We start from the raw sequence: 23,046 nt of genomic DNA, 5'->3' as shown, positions 1-23,046 counted from the left end.
AAGTTGCCAGCCCTCCACAAAGTATATCCCAGGTATGAAATTGAGAACTAAAGTTATTGTTCAGAAACCAATAATGTACATGTTATACACTGGTCATTGCTTAGTTTTAACACAGCATTGGCAAAATCATGCCAAGAAAATAGGTGCCTTTCACATAACACAATCAAGCAGCTTTGACTTTATGACACATGTATCTAGTCATCATCTCCTAGTAGGTTTTTATTGCCATAATTAAAAAAATTCTGATCAAACTTGGAGAAAAAAATGATGAAATAAATTTTTTCTTTTCTTTTAAAATATTTATTCCTGCAATACAATGGCAATACAGGTTTAGACACAATGACTAGGCTACATAATAAATAACAAGAATAGAGATTACCATAATATCAGTTTAACAAAAGCATACAGCCGAGATTTTATGCAAGCATACTCGACAAAAATATTTTTGTATCAACGTTTCTGTGCAATGTGCAACAAAATGTTTCAGTATTTCAAGTGAATTTGCCTCCATTTCATTAAATACCTTATATACTCATTTCTAAGTCAAGTCCAACCACAACAACCTAGCTCCTTCTTTGACATAGCATAATGTGCCTGTAGATAAGGGTATATGTTTGTTTTACTGATTAAACCTAGCAAACAGCACAGACTCAGATCTGCCAGTGCATTAAGTGACAGCAGATCTGGGTTTGTGCAGTTTGAAATTGTTCTTGTCTTATAAGCGAGTACATACACTAAACACTGCCATTAGCAATCTGGTTTGTCTCTGATGTCCCTTGTATGATGTGGAATTCCTGGTACTTGAAAGCTGTTTATGCAGTCCTATGTAGTACATTAAAACAGAAAAGTCAGTCAGATGACCTTTAGAATATGTGAACTGAATCAAAAGGGTCATGGTTAAATAGATGATAGTGCTGGCTGGGTCTCTTCTTTATAAACTTTTTTTTTAGGAGAGTCAATAAATTGGTGTTATAATAGCATCACTACAGATGGAGCCGTTTGTGAGAGTTGTCTCCCCTATTCTGCACATACATTAGTTCTTGTGCTCAAAATGCATATGTTGTACTGGCAGCTTTGATTTCAGGAGGTACAGGTATTCACTTTCACTGCATTATATTCATTTTATAAATTTATAGAAAGAATAAATGCAAAGGTAGGTACAAACACAAACATTCATGCATACCAATCAATACCAAAAGCCATATGACAGCCAACTCAGGATGGGTATCACTGTTGAAATACATATATATATATTGGTCCCATATAGGTAATGTAAAAATGCCTTTGAAACATGGTAACATTAGTTACTTGTATTTATTGGTACATGTTTATGATGCATTTTTAAATTATTGACTTTAAATCATTAATAATAGGTCACAATTTTTTTTAAAAATTCATTAGATCAGAAGAGTACAAAATGCACTAAGACTGAAAGGTTGTAAATGAAACACTTAATATAACTTATCAACAGAAAACTGTTTCAACACAAACATCCCTAAAGTTTCATAATTCTACCTTTCCTCAGAGCCAAGTAACTGCAAACTCTGAGTGTTGAACTTGAATACAGACTCAAAATTTAGGAACATTTAAAGGGTTTGGTAAATTCCATGACCAGTAGCAACTTGAATTTCATATCGCCTTCCCAAAGCCCTGTATGCGTGGTTAAGAAGGAATGGTTTGAATTTTATTTCATGATAATTTCCATTCTGACAAAATATGTAGAATACCTTCTACTGTATCATAATATTTCACTAAACAACTGAAATTGTTAAAAACAACAGGTTCTTAATTTAAAAAAATAAGTTTGTCAACTTAAAAACTACAAAAGCAACTAATACTGTTCAGAAACAACTCTTTTTGCCCAGGTAGCAACAAGTAAATCTCACTGATGGACTACCGAAATTTCATGCATATAGGTCAGTTTTACATAGCAGAAAGAATTACAATTTAATTGTTTAGACCAAATCTTTTCTACATCATCGTTTCTGGCTTAGTATCGTGTATACTTGCTTAGAAGTCTAGTCCAGCTGCAAATTGCCAAATCTGCCATAGCATAATATACCAAGAGATCTGGGTCTCTACAGTTTCTTAGTAGTAATCAGTAGAACAAACAACACAGATCCTGATCTGCAGCACATTATGCTACAGCAAATTAGGGTCTATGTTATCTGCAGTTGGACTTAAATTATATTGGAGAATATACAGCAGGTCAAAACTGGAATTGTCACCCCAGTAGACACTGAAGATTTTCTTCACAGCCATGAGGAAATTACCATCTGCATTGATTCTTTCCCTGACTCTTTTATCATGAAAAAAACCCACATGAAAACCAGGATTCTGACATTAAAATTAAACTTATTAAACTCTGGATGTAAGGTCTATAAGACTTCTATATAACAAAAAATTGCCAAATACTTAACACAAGGCTTCAAATTTCATCGGGCAGATTTTCTAATCTTTTGCAACAGATAAAAGAGGTGCATGACAGCAGAAAAATGTAATTATACATTTTATTTTTAAAAACAATATAAATAAAATTATAAAAACGAGTATTAAATAAATGTACCTTGCACAAGATCCATCCACCATAACTAAAGCTGTACAAAACATAAGAGGAAAGAAAACAAAAACTCCTAAAAACTTAAAAGCATAAATCTACAATATTAACAAATTTCAAAATATTTATCCTCGGAGCTGGATGTTTTACTATCCATTCCTTTTGATTTTTTATTCAGGAAAACAATATTAGTGCTTGTTTGAAAAAAATAATATCTTCCAATTAACATGCTATAACAACGTAACAAAAATCTTAAAGCATCTGGATTTGTGGAAACTAAAAGCCAAAGTGCTGCATTGAAACCTAACACAAGTACAAACTGCTGAGTTTAGAAACAATGGACAACCTACTGCTGACTTTACCTTATTCTTTTTGAAAAATGAGTCTTACTATACAACTGATAGAAAAGATTTAAGAAAGCTGAAGAAGGGAGAAACAAATTTAATTAATGGTTCCACACCAGATAACCAAACTGAAAAAGCTGGTTGGATTGCAAAAACAACTACAAATATTTAAAGAAATCATAATTAACTTATCTGTTATTCAAAATTTATTCACTGGAGTTGTCAGTAATTGTGTGAAAACATTTTTAATCTGAAATTTCATATACAGACCACCAATTAAGTCATTTTTCATCATGGCAAACTCTTCTTTTCAACCATTGCCATCAAACACAGGTTATTTATCTAGGCTTTGACTTTGAGACTTTAGGCTTCCCAGCTTGAATTTTAAGCTGTTCCAGCCATCCAGGCAATGAATAAAAATTCAAATAGACTCAAAGCAGTTTATTAAAAAAAGGCTAATATTTTCTAATTATTTACCTGATGAAAGAAAAATTAACTAAACAAATATAAAACAATAAATAGGCAATAAACAAAGTAACAGTAATTATCAGTACAAAATCAAAAATAAAGGTCCCAAATAACCAAACAGTAAAGATACTAAAATGTATGGATTGAGAAACAAAATATTTACAGCAAATGTGCTCATTAAAGTGTCTCCTTGAATTGTGCTCATTATTTTTTTCTAAATCTCTGTTCAAAATAACAGAGCTTAGGAATGAAAAAACAGCTCAAAACAAAATTACCACAAATGAAACAAAATAAAACAAATAAAAAACAAACTTCATAAATTGCACATGAAATAAAAAGAAACACTTTAAATCCCATACTGGTAAAATGACTTATACTGCCATACTATTAATAAAGTTTTTTATTCAATTTAACAACAACAATTTCTGCAACTGATTCATTTGACAATACAAGGACTGTTTATTACCATTAATGTGAATACAGTTTTCCGAATTTACACGTGAAAATTGTGTCATGTACAGGAACTACATGCATATAATTCCTTCTGTTCCATAAAGAAAATATACTGACTTGATATAGTGTTGATTACATGACAGGTTAGCATCATGTTATCAGGTATGAATGACGGTGACATAATATCATTGTGCTGTTGTCATACTACTGAACTAAATGTTCTGAGGTTTGATATAAAGATTATTCTTACACACAAAATGATCTGACAAGCAAATGAGACATAACACTACTTAATGGAATCTAATTAAAATAAATAATGAGGCAAAAGTGTTTGAATTCCAACACTTAATCATTGAAATTATTGCTGAACTACTTTTCACCTCCAACACAGAAATGACTTGAGTCAAATTCTTAACTATGTTCATACCATGAAAAGGCAATCAAAATTGACCAGATTAAAACCTAACTGCAAAGGCACATAAAAAGTAATTCGTAGACTGTAAAAAGGTTCATAATAATGGTTGAAAAATAAATCAACAAATGTGAGCAGTTGGAAACATGGCAAAAAGCAAACATTTTTGTTTAAAATAAGTGTCAAATTATGTTATATATTATAAAATCCAATCAAACTGAATATCCTAAATGCACAACACAGATCAAATGTATATACAGCATATGCTAAATATACAAAATATAAAACAGTATATATGACAAGCTTGAAGGATTTCACACTAATTCAATGCATATTCTAAAATGTGGCACAAGTTACAAGAATGTACATTTTCCCCTGCAAAAACTGCAAATGCATTATGAATTATTTGATGCATTTAATTCCTCATTTAAAAATTCAAGAACACAGTGAATCCTTTTCAATAATCTAGAGTTAGTACTTTAATGAATTGTAGTTACTATTTTTTTAAATCCATGTGCAACTTCCACTGAACTGTGACACAAATCTACTCTCACACAGTGTACCAGCAGATCAGGGTCTATGAGTTTTAATTTAAAATCATAAGAATGAAAAGTGTAGACGATGAATTAATAGTGCAACATGCAATAACAGATCCAAGTATATTATTCTTCAGTTCAATGTGTTATGAATGTGCAAATATGGTATTACAATGTTCTGACAATGGCAGTGCATGAGAGTGATGTCCCCTTCCACGAGGAAGAATACAATACATGAGCATTTATACCACTAGCAGTTATAAATATAATATTTGATTAACATCTACCATATATGCTTGTAAGTTCAGTCCAACTGCAAATGGCACAGAACCAGATCTGCCATCACATAATGCACCAACAGATCTGTAGCAGTATGTTGTAATCAATAGAAAAAGCAGCATAGACCCCGACTGGCTGGTGATTAATGCAACAACAGATCAAGGTCTATGCTGTCTGTAGTTGTACTTGACTTATAAATGAGTATATATGGTACAAACATTTTGACTGACAAGACTACTTGTTGAAAAAGATTAGTATGTCAGATTTACTTGCAAGAATAAAATAATATTAAATTTGATATGCATTGCATTATAGATGAACATTTGAACCAATTTTCATATTCATAAGAATAATATTTCTATCACAGAAAACATTCAAATTGCACATAAAAATTCATGCAGAAAACTGACTTAGAAGTACCAATGTTTCTTATACATTTGTTTCCACTAGATTATAATTGTTTTACCTATAAATACTTGGGAGTAACAATCACAACTTAATTTCCACATATCTTGTCAGTAAAGCAAAGTGATCAAATGTATTCTGGAACATTTTCACTGTCTTACTGTGGCATTCACCATTTTGATTTTGTTTTCTTCAGAACAAAACAACAGTAAGTACATCATCATGTAAGTAAACAGCAGACCTTCTAAAGTAAGATGTAATAAAATTAAGAAATGATTTTGGTTTCAACATGATACAACAATTTGGAACAGAGTATCTGAAAAGGTTTGTAAGAGGAAAAGGCTGAAACAGTTAAATACATCAAATTTCATACTCCAGTATGAAATCTAAATCCTAATCTCCTCTTGTAACCAAACTAATCAAACAGTGGTCTCTCACAATAAAGAACCTCTGTATAACATGATGCCCCATATACTGTTGCTAATTTATTTCCTTTTATTTTAGATCATAATGAGAATCAATCATGATGTGATTTGCTGTTAAAATCCGATGAATTCTGCATTCAGCATACTTCTTTATGCTTGTCACTGGTCTTGGAATAAAAGGAACAAACCTTCTACCCTATTACTACTCACATAATCAGTACTATAATTAGGAAGCACCTTAACTAACAAATCCATCAGCCATTTTTCAAAGACGCTATAATCCCTTCATACTAGTTTGAATAAATTCCAATATTACCCCTTATCAGAAATGTCTGTAACTAATCAAGTTTCAAGGACATATGTGTATGCTATAGATACTAAAACCTTTAAAGTGTAGCATAATAAGTTTTTTTTAAGTTTTTCAGCGATAAACTTTCTATCTGTAATTTGATGTGACTTCTGACTTCGTCAATATGACTTTTAGTTGACATCTTAAGAAGTCTATTGGTGAAAATAAGTTGATACAATAATCCATTCAGGAGGAGTAGTGATTAAACAAATTTCAAGATAGCAACTTTGTGGTGGCCATATTGGATGTCAGAATAGCACCAAGTTCATTTAAGACCAACTGGACATTATGACAAGTCATTTTATGAAAACTCAGATCGATATAACTTCATTTTTTATCTCAAACTAGACATCATGTGAAGTCTTATTGAAATTCCCATGTTGATATTACCATCTATTGCAGAAATGTAGTGATAACAAGATTTTCAAGATGGCTGCTGTGGTGACTATATTAGATCCCAGATCAGCACCATTTTCATTTAGGGTATCACAAGGAGTCTTTTATTTAAACTATCATGCAGATATGACCTTCTGTTCAGAAGGAGTAGTGATAACATGATTTTCAAAATGGCTGCCATGGTGGTCATACTGAATGAAAGATTAGCATCATTCTCATTTAGGACCAACTAGACATCATAAGAAATCTTTTAGTTAAAAACACCATTTTGACATGAACATCTATTCAGAAGCAGTAGCAATAATAAGATTTTCAAGTTGACGCCATGGTGGCCATAATGGATGTCAGATCAGCACCATTTTCTTCTAGGATAAAGCAGGATTAATAAGAAGTCTTTTAGAGAAATCCCTATGTTGATATGACCATCCATTCAGGAATGTAACAATATTTTCAAGATGGCTGCTGCAGTGGCCATAATGGATTACAGATCAGTACCATTTTCTTCTAGAATAAAGTAGGATTAATAAGAAGTCTTTTCGAGAAAACCCTACGTTGATATGACCATCCAATCAGGAAGGTAACAATATTTTCAAGATGGCTGTTGTAGTGGCTGTTGTAATGGCTATAATGGATGTCAGATCAGCACCATTTTCTTCTAGGACAAAGTAGGATTAATAAGAAGTCTTTTGGATATGACCATCCATTCAGGAAGATAATAAGATTTTCAAGATGGCCGCTGTGGTGGCCACATGGGATATCAGATCAGCACAATTTTCATTTGGGACCAATTAGACCAAGGGATGAATGTATGTCTCAAGTCTCTTGGCAATCCTCAAAGTAGTTTAGAAGGAGTAATGATAACAAACTTGTGCTAATGGATTGGCAGACAACGGCACTGGTCTGGTCTATTTCCAGATGAGCTAAAACTTATCCTTTAATAAAAGGGTTATTAACAGCTGTGAATATGCAGTATGTGTAATTTGTACTAATTTACTCCAAGTAACGTAAGTACTAGGCATCGCTGAGATACTTAGATTTGCTGAGAAATTACCAAAAAGGTCCAAATTTTAAATCTGGTTAGTGATGTGAGTCCAATTCTAATCAAAAGGGACCTTGTATTATAAGTTGTCACCTTGATCACCCTGACCAAACTTGTCGTGGACATTTTCAATTAAAGGAGAAAAATTGTATTGACAAAAACATGAAAAATCATATTTGGATATGGTTATGGTTTGAGGGGCCTTGAACTTGAAAATTTTTACCTCACATTTAAACTTGCACAATGTGTCAGTGTGATTAGTAAATTGTATTTAACATGGTGCTTTTCAATAATGGCAGGATATGCAATAAAATGTACCATATACAATAAAACTATGCAGCAGTTAAAATACAGCAATTTTTGTAGCAATATGACATACTGCATTACCTACCCTACCCTAATGTACTTACTGTATACACATACAGCACTGCCTCCCTACCCTACTGTACTTATTGTATACTCATACAGTATTGCATCCCTACCCTAATGTACTTACTGTATACAGCATTGCCTCCCTACCCTAATGTACTTACTGTATTCAGCATTGCCTCCCTACCCTAATGTACTTACTGTATACAGCATTGCCTCCCTACTCTAATGTACTTACTGTATACACATACAGCATTGCCTCCCTACCCTAATGTACTTACTGTATACACGTACAGCATTGCCTCCCTACCCTAATGTACTTACTGTATACAAATACAGCATTGCCTCCCTACCCTAATGTACTTACTGTATACAGCATTGCCTCCCTACCCTAATGTACTTACTGTATACACATACCACATTGCCTACCCTACCCTAATGTACTTACTGTATACACATACAGCACTGCCTACCCTACCCTAATGTACTTACTGTATATGCTCACTTATAAGTTGGATCCAACTGTCAACTGCACAGACCCAGATCTACAGCTGCTTAATGCTTTTTGTTGAGACTAATCAGTGTAGCAAACAACAATGTGCTGGCCGACCTGGATCTATGTTGTTTGCACTGGACCCAACTTATAAGTCAGTATATATGGTATGCATTCTTCTAAACACTTCTAACCTTTCAGGCATGCAAAGGTATTAGCTTTGCAAAATGATTTTAAGAAATTCATACTGCATTTTTTTTTTTAATTTTAAATTATTAATAGTTTTGATAATTAAACCCTGTGTAAATGTAATCAGTGCTTAGCAAGAATGTACTAAAATGGTAATTAATTGCGATCACAGCATCAATCTTTTCATAATTTTATAATATTTAAATTAACAGTATAAAGTCTGTATTGTAAATTGTATTGTATCAGGATTGTACTGTGACATGTATCTAATGACAACATAAGAAATGATACATACATAGAGTTAGAATAAAGCACAATGAATAAAGCCAAACTATACAACAGAGACTGATTACAAGAATTAATAATGCAAATTTTCAAGTACATGTATTAGCCACAAACTAATGCCAATACAAACAAAATCAATTTTTGGGTTACTCGTGTGACTAGCTTTATTTAAATGCTGGAAAACTCTTATTCTACTGAATACTTGAAGATGAATTTTAACTGCAGTTTAGAAATGAATAACACATATTCCCAAATATATTGTTGGGCTTGTAATAACTATTTTCATAAAGCATACAAGAATTATCAGGCCTTCAGAATGTCCATTTTCCAGCACAAATTATTTGACATGGGAAAGTAAACATCCATATAAAATAATCCATTTGAAATGATAACGTGTAATATCAGCATTATCTATTAAAAGGGAAACTGAAAACTCCAAAAAGGTAAGCAAAAATCATCTATTAATCCAAGGGCAAGTATAACTGCAAAACTTGTTTTAAAGGCCTGATAATAAAAATAAAAATGATCCATTCTTACAAAAATATTTAGCCATAAAATCATAGATGTATGAATCAGTCTAAGATTTATCTGTGCTAAGTACGACAACTAGGACAATGATTAACGCAATGGCCATGCCTGTGGCAAAACTGATATAACTCAACAGCACTGCCCTCTTGCTGTCCCTCTGGGCAAGCCCATATAAGCCCTTGCCCTGATGGAGCTTGGCCTTAAGGGCCAACTTGGCAGCAAAAGCCCCAATGCAGCAGCAGAATATGGTACTGAGATAAGACAATACAATAATTTGGTTGAAACTCTTGTAGGGTGCTGGTGTCAGATCACAGCTAGGAACTCTCTTTACATAGTGTGGCACTGTGACTGTTGTCTCACGGTAGGGATTCTCTAGTGTGTTATGAAAGGCTGGCTCCATGGAGTAGCTCATGACGACTTCATTCTCTGTAAGCTCACCTTGATGGTGTTCAATCAGGGACTTTGCAGCATGTTTTATTTCACTGTTGTTGTTGGCTGCATGATCAATCTCATGGTCTGCATCTTGCTCCTCTGTGTTACTATGTAGGGGCTGGCGTTCTGGTTCCGAGTGTCCAGGCAAATTTGACATGACCTCAGTTCCTTGTATTTATTACTAAAAGAAAGAACAATTAAAGTAGACCCTTTCCCACTCTGATAGAATTTTCATGTGAAGAGATCTTCTACCTTAATATATAATCTGATTTTGAAATGCATCTTCCAGTTTTCTAGTGGCAATTTGTTAAGATGCCCATTTCAAGTCAAATTAACCATGCTTTAAAAGAGACCCATTATAACACATGCTCAAATTCTCCCAATCTCACTCACCTAGCTTATATAACTTAACAATTAACCATTTCACAATGCTGTCTTATGCACTACTTTATGAATACATTGTATGTGAACTATCTCAAAAATGTTATATCGTTTTTTTCCCCCAACCTTTTTAACTATATCCTGTCAGAATTTATTTCCAAAATTAATGGGATGATAAGTATATATAATCGCTTGCCCATACAAGAAGTCACCCAAAACCTTTAAAAAAGAAGTATACAGATGAATTTTTAATGTGTTCTATACAGTTTCTTGTCTATATTACAATTTGAAATTGAAAGTTCAGTCATTTTATTCTTTTGATTCTCAATCAAGTCTTAGTAAATAAAATGTTGGAGTATTTCAGGACAAAGCAGATTGTGTTGTTTTATCAAAAGTCAGAGAGACAAAATATAAAATCCAAATAATTGAAGATAAGAAGGCAATAAAATAAAGCACAATACATTTTATAACATTTAAAAGACAGATGTTTCAGGCACTTTTACATGGCAATAATAGGAACTCTCATAATCCATTTCATTTGCTTCCAGATATTTAAGAATTTCAACTCTGACAATGTTTTTAGGGAAAACAAATCTAAAAGTAAACTAAATAAACTTAGATGTGGTGCTTTTTATATATACAAGAAACATGTTATTGCTGCATTGAAGTTAATATCAGCATAAAACACAATTACTTGCAATTCTGATTATTGATTACAACATTGCACATTGTTTATGCTAGTCTCCAACTGTACATTTTCTCTAATAATATTTATATTTTATACTTTTGCCTCCATTCATAAATTTAAAATAATTAATTTTAACCCCTAAGGTGTATTATTTGCCAAATTTGTATAAACTGCTCTATTGAAATTTATGCATCTTGAATTCTAAATATTTTTAGATTGGTTTTCATGAGTTTCTGCAAGAGGAAGAATTAAGAATCATAACCCTATAACTACAAAATTCTACAATCAACATCATGGGTTATTTCCTTTGCTTTCATTTAGAAAAGAGAGAGCATACGTATTTTAAAGCCAAACAATATTTAAATTATAAGTGATTTGAAAACTATTTCTTTCACCAATTTCATTAATATGTAAAGATCCTGATCATAATAAAATTCACTTGTTTTAAGTCTATAAATAAAGTGTGCTCATAACGACATTTTAAAAAATTATAGAGCAGTAGCAGTGGATCTCACTCATGGTCAAATTCATCAAGAGATCTTGCTGATATCAGCAAATATGCCAAGTTTAATCAAACTTAGGTCAGAAATACGGACTCCTGAGTTGGAAACAAGCTTAGCCAATCAGATGCAAGATCATTCTGGGAATATGAACAGATGTCACTCACTTCCTAACTCATATGATATACTGATATCATATAAATCTATATCCCAAGTTTGATCAAACTGGATAAAAACATGGCATCGAGAGTGGTAACAAGCCAATGTTGATCAACAGATAGATCTTGCACAGTAACTAGAGCATGAAAAGCAGCTCACTGTGACCTTAACAGTTGTTCAATCAGGTGATTAATATTCCTAATATCAATACACCCATCAAATTTTCATGATTTAGAATCTCAGCTAATGTGAACACTTAAAGTAATCACTGAAAATTGAAATATAGGTCACAATGACCTACTTTTGCCAGCAGTTAGCAGTACCCTCCAATATGAATACACACATCAATTTTCACAACTGCATACCAGTATCCAACTGTGCTGATTGCTTTTGGGGTTTAAAGCCATTTCATAGCAAAAGTTAGGCTATATGTGGCAGCCAGTGTAGCTGGTGGAGGAAGAACTTGGGAAAAACCACTGACCATGGGGAACTACTGGCAAGTTTTCTTATATACCCACACTGGCTGAGCCCAAGGCTCTAGCCTGCACAAACAGAGGTGAAAAGGAAGTGATCAGAAAAGATGAGTGCCTTAGACCACTCAGCCACATGGGGCCCTCCAAATGTATAAAAGAAATTAAACTAAATGCAATAATGTAATCACTGTTTGCATGAAAAGTGGGTCAATGCAGCATACTTTTTTCTGTATTTAGTAGTACCCTCCAAGAGATGAATACAGCCTTCATGGTTAATGACTGCATACATGAGTGTCAGAAAACCTAAACTAAATGCAAAACCTCAACATACTAGCTAAAATAGGAAATTAGGTCACAATTACCAAATTTTTCTTACAGGACTTGTACCCACCAAGATATTTATACTCATCAACATTCATGACTATATATGTATGTACAATAGTGTCAGTAACACTGATAAATACAAAAACTTATTTAAGTTGCTGGAGCACAAAAGTAGGTCAATGTCAAGTCTGTAACTGTACATAAAAGCTATAAGAATAATGGCTAAATGCAAAAATATAACATTGATCCCTATGACAATAACAACAGTGCTGTCACAAAAATGATTCCTATGTCTTGTCAATGCTTTACAGATGAAACGAAAACAAAATCGTTAATAATAGTCCCTTCATTCAGTACCACAGACTCAAAGCATATCCTCTATTTTCAAGTCTTACCTGTACAGAAGAAAACTAAGGTATCTAAAGCAATGGAAGATACCGAAATCCAGTTTATAATTAATGATATTGCCGTGATATGATGGTGGCTCAATACTGGAAATTACAAAAACACTGGCTAACAAATGGTTTGGTATTTTCCCGTAGCTGCATACTTTTTTAGCAATACTAATACAACACTTGGTACATAGCTCCTGGGTACCAGTTACCATTTACAGTATGCATAAAACTGGTCATAGTGCTGTAATTTAAGCAATCAGACAGAGACTGATTATATATTAGGGTAATTATATAACAAACAACACAAGGATAAACTAGTAAAATGTCACAGCTGACAGAAAGTTTGTTTAACAATACTGCAGTAGTGAATATTTTTTTTACCATTTGAAGAAATATCCAGACATTAATCCAAACCTGAATTGCAGCTGCATGCTGCTGAGAATTTAGCTGAACAGCAATTTGTGACATGAAATTGTGATGCTGTCCATGAATTATTTCAATATTGGCATTTTTCTTCACTGCTTGCTCAACCATATTATTTAAGTTGCAGATGACATTTAATTTAATTTAATGCCCACCTAAAATATGGGCTGTTTTCAGAAATACAGGATAACTTTGTTGTATTGTATTTTCTGGCCTATAAGTCGATACTTTTTTTACTTAAAAGTCAGGTCTTTGTCTTATACTCTGAATCGACTTATCTATGGATTATGTCATTGAAATTGCATTGACTTATATATGGATTACGATACCCGGTAAGCTATTAAAATTGCTCTATAATCGGCATAATAGAAAACAGGTCACATAGAAGTACAAATTCTTGTTAAATGACTATGTCAATAAATTGTTATAAGCTAATACAACTGCATTTATATTTATAAGTTTTTTCATTATTTAGTTTGCATTCTGCGTGTAATTTCTTATTTCTCAAACATGAAATAAAAGAAAACAATTACCGGTATAAAAAATTCACCGGGCCACATAGCACACTTACGGTCTATATACTCTGTAGTGTACTGTACTAATTCAAAGCATATTGTTTATTCCTTAAAAAAAGATATGAAATAATTTTGCTTTATTCATCCTTTATAACCATACCTCATTCTTCCTATCACATTTTAGCAACTGGTCCATTGATATTTGATTTTCCAGTACATGTATAATATTGGACACACGCGAGTGATTACCGGCATAGCTTTTTCATTTATCTAATTGATCCTACGAAGGGATGTAATCCATATTAACTTGAGCATTCATTGATTATTTATAAAATATCGTAGATTATGCTTTCTACTGAATCCCCCAAATCATAGTTTATAATTGTATTTGACAAAGTATCTCAAATAAATATGGTTTAAATGAAACTAAAATCAGATAAAAGATGGACTATTCATAGATCATCAATGATCCAATTTTAGTTTCACATTTCAGTGTAATGCAAATTGTAATATTAACACATCACCTATATTAATTCTTGACCAGCTGTCATTTCCAAGTCTCTCTTTGATTATACCAGTAGTCGATAAATTGGTATTTGGCTTCCAACAACAATCAAAGCCAGTTGCCACAACTGTTTAAACCCTGATATTGGCTTTGGCTACCGATACTAGTTACCGTATTTCTGGTACCCCATTGTTCTTTATCATTAATCTGCTTCAATTAATATCAAATGGATTGAGAACCACATGATATGATGCCCACTCCCTTTTCTGGATGTAAATAATGAATTTAGCCATGGACATTGTTCTTGTTGCTATAGCACTGTCACATTTTAATGAGTTACATATGTTTTGATCAATCTTTTCAGTCATAATCATTTATATAAATATCCCTGTACAAATCATACAACTTATCTCACAATGCCCCCCCATCGAATCACGCAAGTCTTACACAGTGGCTTTCAAGCTGGAAGTTGTAAAGTTAAGCAAGATGGATTTTTATTGAGGATAAATTAGAAGAATATGTCTTGACACCACGCTGCATCATGGAATAAACTCTGTTGATCTCAGACTCAAGGCAAAGGAAACTGCAACTGAATTAGGAATTGAAAGTTTCAGTGGAAGTGCACCATGGTGTTTTAGGTTCATGCAAAGAAGGGGACATAGTATAAGACAACGCACTATTATGGCACAGAAACTACTAGTAGACTTTCTGGAAAAACTGAACAATTTCCACAAGTATGTCCAAGACAAGATTAAGACTGACAATCTGGAAATGACTAACATGATAAACATGGACAAAGTGACGTTAACATTCGACATTCCAATGAACAGAAGAGTTGAGCTTAAAGGATCTAACAGTGTTACTATGAGGACAACAGGTCATGACAATGCAAACTTCACTGTAGTTCTCTCATGTTCTGCCAATGGTGGAAGGTTACCACCAATGCTGATTTTTAAAAGAAAAAAACAATGCCAAAGGAGAAATTCCCCAGTGGAATAACGACTGAAGTAAATCCAAAAGGATGGATGGACAATAACATGATGGGAAAGTGGTTTGATACATGTTTCTCACATGGAGTTGGTGGAATTTTCCTCATTAAGAAGTCTCCAATTATGGATTCTATGCGTGCACACATCAGTGCCATGACAAAGGTGAAGATTGAAACCAAGAAGACATCATTAGGCATCATCCCAGTTGGTATGACAAAGTTATTACAACCATTAGACATTTCCATCAATCGCTGTTTCAAAGCTGAGCTTTGGAAGTTGTGGGAATATTGGATGACAGCAGATGAGCACAGCTTCACAAACATGGGACGTATGAAGCGTGCTACATATTCCCAGGTTGCACCTTGGGTTAAGGATGCATGGGACAGGGTTCCTGAATCGGCTATTGTGAATGGCTTTGCTAAAGCAGAAATTGTCAGCGGGATAGAGAAGCCAGATGAGGATGATGAGTCAGATGAGGATGATGAGATGAAGGCAGATGATAATGAGAACATTTCCAATGATCTGAGCCCAGAGATGGTCGCCATTTTTCATTCAAATATGGAAGATGAAGACTTCGAGAGATTTTCAGACAATGAGATGATAAAGTGAATTCTTAACCATCTTTTTTCTTAATTAATATGTAGAACAGTTCTACCACAGGTAATAAAATGAATTACAACATCAATATGCTTTCAGTTATAATTGACATGTTAATATTTATATAAAACTGTTCATTTGTGTAAATTTTATACTGCATTTCACAGATATGTTAAAGTATAATAAAAAGTATTTTTATTTATTTTTCGTTTGTAATTTTTCTGTTTTCTGTCTCTTAAATTTCTTCACATTTTTAATTTCCCTATGGATAGCCTCATTTCTCACTTTGCTCTTTGATAAAATACAACAACTTATTAAACTTACCAACTTATATTCACCAAAAATGAAAACTGCTCATAATTTAATGAGAAACATTTTCTCACTAGAAGTTCAAGATTTCACCTCGATACTGAGCACATTCTGTTTCAAAAACAAATTTCAGTAATTGCAATGTAATGCTTATTTTATTTCCTTTAAAAAAAATTAAACATCATAACTGACAATCACACACCTTACCTCTGTGAAGCTTTTCTGAAGTCTCCAAAAGCTGCTGTAAACCTGAATTGTCAGGCAGAAAAGATACTGACAACAAAATGTTCGTATCTTTTCAAAGTAAATTTTTGGGCAATTTTATACATTTTAACTTTTAACTACAGTCACTGGAAGCATAAGAAATAGATCATGGAGACATTGTTTTCCAATACAGGAATAGTACATCTCAAGATGCATCCCATCACTAAGTTTTAGGATTCTAGATCGGATATCATGTAGACAGCATGACAAAAACTCATGTTGTCTTGAGAAGACCCAAAACAACAAACATTTAAGCAAAGCCAGAACATTTTCAAATATAGGTCACAATGAGCTTTTTTTATTTTACATGAGGAGCTAGCTGCAGTGGCTCAGTGGTTAGTATACCAAAATCATGACAGAAAAAGTAAGTGTTCAAATCCAACCACTCAATCAGCCCGATCAGACACCATGGTGTGTCATTGGGAATGGCACTTTACTCTCATTGCCTCAACATTAAATAAGCTACATGTGTTGCTGTGCCTTAAAAACACAAAACCAAACAAGAGCAGTGATATAAATGTCTACTACCATCAAGTTTGATGATTCCATGGCCTGCAGAGAGCAAGTAAAATCTAATGCAAAATTTAACCAAAGATGGCTTTGACTTAAAAACAAGGACTACTCTTAGCAATCTATTTCACCATGTCTGTTAAACATTTCACATGGTACTAATCATAATTTTTTATATAGATATTATTTACTTTTATAGATAGTTTGTGATACAGTACAACTTGTCTTAAAACACACACACCTTCTGCCCATGGGGTAGGTACTTTAAAAATCAATTTTGGACCTTAATCATGTCCAGATGAAACATAACGATAAAATATGCCCCCATCTCTTCTTAAATATGTATTTAATTTTTATCAAGAACTGCTTTTAATCACTGGAAGCAATCGTTAAATAGCCAATAGTGTTTTATCTGCTCAGGTAGTTATATTCATGGATTATAAATGTGTTGCTCTGACCAGGCATATTGCCGAAACATGTACATCCTAAATTATGCATTTGCATGCAATGTGCATAATGTCTAGCGATAAAACTAATAAAACTTGATTTCTGTTTTGCAACATTGTTAAATGATGTTTATATTTCCTCAGATTTGCTCGATTACATGTACATCTGAAACCTATTTTTGTTTTAATTTAAAATGTTTCGCTCATGTTTATGTTCAGCACTACCTTGCTGTCAAGATAGAACTGACCCAGAAAATGCACTTTATATATTTCTTGAAAAATACAGTGCAAATACTTTGTAAATTAATACTAGTTGCATGTTGATATGGTGTATACAGAAGAATTACAAATGTTCAAAACACCAGTAATAAAAGCTTTTTGGTTAATGTATTGTTCAGGGGATACTATTAATAAATCAAAAAAGTGTCCCTTATGATGATGAATTGATTGACCCTAAAATTTGATAGATTTATTGAGTTTAATGAGAGAGAGAGAGAGAGAGAGAGAGAGAGAGAGAGAGAGAAATAGCTGTAAACTACACAGCATGTGTGGCACTTGTTTGATATATATCACATGGTTCTATTACTTCATCAACTGAGGATAATGGGGGTTTTCTTTAATAATTTTATTGTCAACACAATTAGCAAACAGGCACTGGTTCCTTATTTTATACCAAATGGTCTCCAGAATGGATGGAATAAAAAAATAAACACTAAGACAGATTCATACAAATTTGTTTGCTCCAGTGCTCATCATACACTGGACTTTATCACTGACAACATTACTGTAGCATAATCAATTAGAACTCAACATTATCTCAAGTTTATTTGGGAGGGGGGCTTTTGTTTTGTTTTGTTTTTAAGTAAAGGGAATCTACAACTTAAGTTCCTGTATATTCAGATGTTCACATAATCTGAAAACAGCTTTAGATTTTGTTGTAGTGTTGTAGAACAATTCATGCCATATTATTGTATTTATTTCCCCCCCCCCTTTATAAATCTTATGCTAAATGACTTGGAAATTAGGGATGGTCCATTATGAATATCCATATACATCTGTGTGTATATATATATATATATATATATATATATATATATATATATATATATATATATATATATATATATCATAGCAATTTCTGTGTATAGTATGTAGTTTGTATTCCCAAACCATTTTACTTTAAAGTTATATGGCATTGAATTTCAAGTTGATGTGGTAACGTTTGTCTTGTGTAAGTACATAAAAACATAGAACTAAGCCTTGAAAACAAATACTCCAGATTAAACAATTAAACAGGAAAGCAAGCACACTTTCAGGTGTGAAAAATGTAAAAAAGTGTTGTTAGATGTGCATCAATATGAAGTCTATACTTAACAAGAAATTAAATATATTCACATGTGTGTGTAAATACACATGCACACTCACACACATACACAAGTCCAGGGACAGACGAACATTTTAAAAAGGTTGTTTGCTTTGGGATAAGGAGAGTTCTGTACTAGAGTGGAGGCCAGTAATCAAACTGTTCGTTTATAACTTAATTTGAAAAAAGACAGCAGCTATGACCGATCATCTTGTCAGTTTTTGATAATCCACATGTACAAATAGAACACACATATATTTTAGCTTAAAGATTTTTTTTTATCTTTATGACATTCAAAATCCAGGAAATAAACAATGGCAAATATAAAGTCAAAAAAGGCACAGTCGCCCAATTTCTTTTTTTCTTTGCATTTTCTCTCTCTCTCTCACACACATACAGGGTTAGTCTGTCCTTGAAGTTCTAGAACATGAATGAGAGACAAATAAAACCCCTGCAGTCAAAGGACTTTGAAAGAAAATATAAACATTCATTTGTTGCCATCTTATGTTCTAAGGCCATTTGGGAAAACTATCCAGGTTTCTTCAACAGAATGTATTAGATGTAAGTCAAATGAGAAAACAATAATACAAGTAACACGTGATACCATTAGTGCCATGAAGCATTTGAATGGGCCATTTGTACAAGAATCTGAGGATTACTTGGAGCAATCAAACAGCAGTTTACATGGCATTGAGTTGAAAGAGACACAGGCAGTGAAACAGTATTTCAAAATTTTGACAGTTCAATACATCAATGATTGTGTGCAAGGTATTCATAACAAAACAATTCAGACACGTGTTGATCTCCTGGGGTATCTGAATAATGTCTTAAATCTAATTAGGCTCCCCAAAGCTGTGGTTGGATGGCCTAATATGGACATGCACAACTTCAGCAATTAGTTGAGGTGTATTTTATGCCTAATCAGATCAGAAGAAAACAAATTCATCCATTTATACTTTCGAATTGAATGAAAAGTGATTTATCAGTTCAATTTTTTTTAACTGTCAGACGCATACCACTTGCAGTTATTTGAAAAACACATCTTTCAGTGATGGAAGAGTTTCCTGATTACAGTACTTAGGCAGAAATCATGCTGACCATTCCCCATACATCTGTTCCTGGTGAAAGTGGCTTCAGACAATAAAATAGAGTCCAGAATAAACCCAGAAGTATGCTGATAAATGAAAAGTTGTCCAACAAAATGACAATAAAAGCAACAAGGAAAATGAAACCAGAGGTCACCAACAATACAGCTGATAATTATAATCAAGCCAGAAAAAGAATGAAGTTGAATTATTTGTTGTTGTTGTTGTCGTTGTTGTTGTGGGGTTTAATAACATTTTTCAGCACACGATAGGCTATGCATGGTGGCCAGTACTAATGGTGGAAGAAGAACCCGGGAAAACCCAGGAAGAACCACCGACCCACGAGAAGCTACTGGCAAGCTTTCTCACATACCCACACTGGCCAAATCCTAGACTCACACCCACACTGACAGAGGTGAGATGGCAGTGATCCATAACAAAGAGCACTTTAGACCACTCGGCCACTCAGGGCCCCCATTTTACCATGTGAGGTTATATATATATATATATATAGATTGCATGTTGCCATGTGAGGTTCTTTTGAGTACCATCAATTATGTTCCAAACAAATTTTATTCTCCCTTTAGGAAGAAAAAAATACATTGAACATGTTTTTGCATTACAAACAGAGTAAAATTCATATCTTGTGCAATAAAATCTTTTTATTGACAAACTTCTTCAAAAACTATTGCAATCCATTTTATTTCTCCTGCTGGAGACCAAGATCTAGTTTTCAGTTTTCTCTGTTGCTGAGGCTGCTGTGAAAATGTGTACTGAATAATTAATCAAAAGGGAAAGCAATTAAGTAATGAGGCCAAACACATTGTAACACTAATTTCAGAAATTTTATAGCTTGTGTATGTATGATTCACATTATTATTTTATATTCTGATGATGTTTGTCTAAGTTTAAGATTGTGAATTCATACAGTGGTAAAATAAAGAATTAAAATAATATATGCTATTTAAAATGATCAAGGAAAGCAAAAAGATGCATAGTAATTGTCATTGCTATCTCCATTCCTTATCTTTCAGACCAGGTTTGGCAAATAATACCATCAGCTGTTTTTTGCTGTTGTTGTGGGTAGATTTCCTTCCTGTGCCTCTTCTATATTAAACTACCCTCACTGCAGTATTTATATTTGCAATAAAGAGTGTCCCAAAATGCAATTAGAAAAACTGCAAAACAATTACCAATGACAGCTTACATCAAATGTCAGTTATTTTTAAGGAAAAGATTGGAAAATTTACTTTTTGTGATACTGTGCAGTTGATTTTTTAAGTCCATATGGCAACTTCATTATATTTATGACATAATAGATGTCAGCAATTCTTGTGGTATTAATATTAAAAGGTCACATTTTCAGCCATAAGTCTTTATTTATGACCAATTTTTGCTGTAATCAAATTCATTATGCTCCATCTAATATTCTAATAATATAAAAACCTTAAGCAAATAATCATCCAAAATTTTAAAAACTACCTATGATATGCCATAATGTTTTCTAAAACTATTTTCTGGTGAATGCCTCATTCTTGCCTACAAATTATGACTTAAGTATGGGATTTCCATATCCCACACCAGTGCATACAATGGATTTATATCATTATTGCCTACAAATTCTGACTTAACTGGTTTCCCCATCTTACACCTGGGGCCCCAAGTGGCCAAGTAGTCCAAACTTTTGCAAGTAGCTTCTCATGGGCCAGTGCTTCTTTCCAGGGTTTCCCAAGAAATCACAGAAAACTATTGCAAGCTAGCTCCTTTCAAACTTTTTTTAATAAGTGGAGATCCTAAATTTGCGTTAGCAGCATTTATTGGTTTGCAAGAAAAACTAGTACATAATTAAGAAAAACTAGTACATAATTTTCTCAATAGCAACAGATTAATCTGTCATGTTTCTGTTGGATCCCAAGTGAAAGGCCAGAAATTCCCAGTTATATAGTCTTTCAACTGGAGATGTGAATACATATATATATATATATATATATATATATATACACACACACACACACACACACAAAGGTATCAACACAAGAAGTATGGAACCCAGCATTTTTAATCTATGCTCAAATATTTCTGTAAACAGTGTTACTTGGACCCCAGGGTCTGAATGGGTCAGCAGGTGTGTCAAAAAATGAGTTTTCTTTGCTATATAATAAGGGGCTTAGGAATCATAAGCAAATGGAAAGTTTAACATCAAGATCAAATGAATCAATTTGTGGGTCTTCAATTGTCTTTGCTACATAGTTATTTAACCCAAGTATAAACACAATCCAATAATGTGCGTTTCATTCCAAATGGAAGTTTTCAGTGAAAAGACAACCTGTTCGCCAGTCATTTCCAGTTCCTGGAAAAGTCTATTTTCAGCGAAGCGGTGTATGTACATGTACAACTACACATGAACATGTGTAGAAGGAAAATAATGTCATCTGCTTCTGATATTTACAATGTCGAATTAAGCAAAGAAAAAGAATGACAATTACAAATTTGCATTTCACGTAGATTTAACAAGCAGTATAATTTCTATGTATATGTGTGCATATGATATAACTCTAAACTCGCAACATTATGGTAATTTACGGAATTATCTGGCAGTTACCGAATAGGATGAACTACATCACAATGTTGACTGAGGAAATCAACTTACCCATAGTGTAAGCAACATGGTGCCGTGTTGGTATGGAAAGTACGTTAAGCAAGAAAGGCGCATATAATGCCAGTTTTACGGCCACTCTGGTCACATTCAGGTTAGAAAGTATAAATCAATTAATGTATTGACTAAGTTTTGTGCACTTTCTATGACATTAAAGATTACCGTTATTGAAATCAGAAGGGGTCGGGGTACAAACAAACCGGGATGTATAGTCAGACTATCGTACGACGAAGAAAGAAAATGAGTCATTGATAAATGACAGATTGAAGAGGGGATAAAACGTGCTTCGCTGACAATACAATACAAATCTATTTGATATCGATTTCAAATTTTGAAAGCAAATCATACATAATCTTTCTTATGAGGACAGCGTTAATTTTATCCACCTCTATGAAGTCGAGTTCATTAAATTATTTGATACATCAGCTTCTTCGGGGAAGTGACAGAACACCGGAAGTTTGAAAGTATATACTAAAACTCTACACGAACATTCCAGATGGTGATG

General features: G+C 33.2%; 1 protein-coding gene across 3 annotated transcripts; it reads right to left on the bottom strand.

Moving 5' to 3' along the window:
* Positions 1–277: 277 nt before the first annotated feature.
* LOC149773576 (uncharacterized) lies at positions 278–23,003 on the bottom strand. 3 transcript variants are annotated; one of them, XM_089946356.1, is made up of 2 exons: positions 22,928–23,003; positions 278–10,140 (listed from the first exon to the last, which is right to left on the bottom strand). In XM_089946356.1, the coding sequence occupies exon 2, from the start codon at positions 10,114–10,116 to the stop codon at positions 9,577–9,579; it is 540 nt and encodes a 179-aa protein (XP_089802482.1). In that variant the 5' UTR covers positions 10,117–10,140; positions 22,928–23,003; the 3' UTR covers positions 278–9,576. The 3 variants fall into 3 exon arrangements, with proteins under 3 accessions (XP_089802482.1, XP_089802481.1, XP_089802483.1); XM_089946355.1 differs by having other exon boundaries at positions 22,890–22,991; XM_089946357.1 differs by lacking the exon at positions 22,928–23,003 and adding an exon at positions 22,704–22,782.
* Positions 23,004–23,046: the final 43 nt, after the last annotated feature.

Source organism: Sinohyriopsis cumingii, unplaced genomic scaffold (assembly GCF_028554795.1).
Source record: "Sinohyriopsis cumingii isolate HCF-2022 unplaced genomic scaffold, ASM2855479v2 utg000624l, whole genome shotgun sequence".
NCBI lineage: Eukaryota > Metazoa > Mollusca > Bivalvia > Unionida > Unionidae > Sinohyriopsis > Sinohyriopsis cumingii.
Note: the sequence above shows the minus strand (reverse complement) of the source record. Positions and strands in the feature narration are given on the sequence as shown.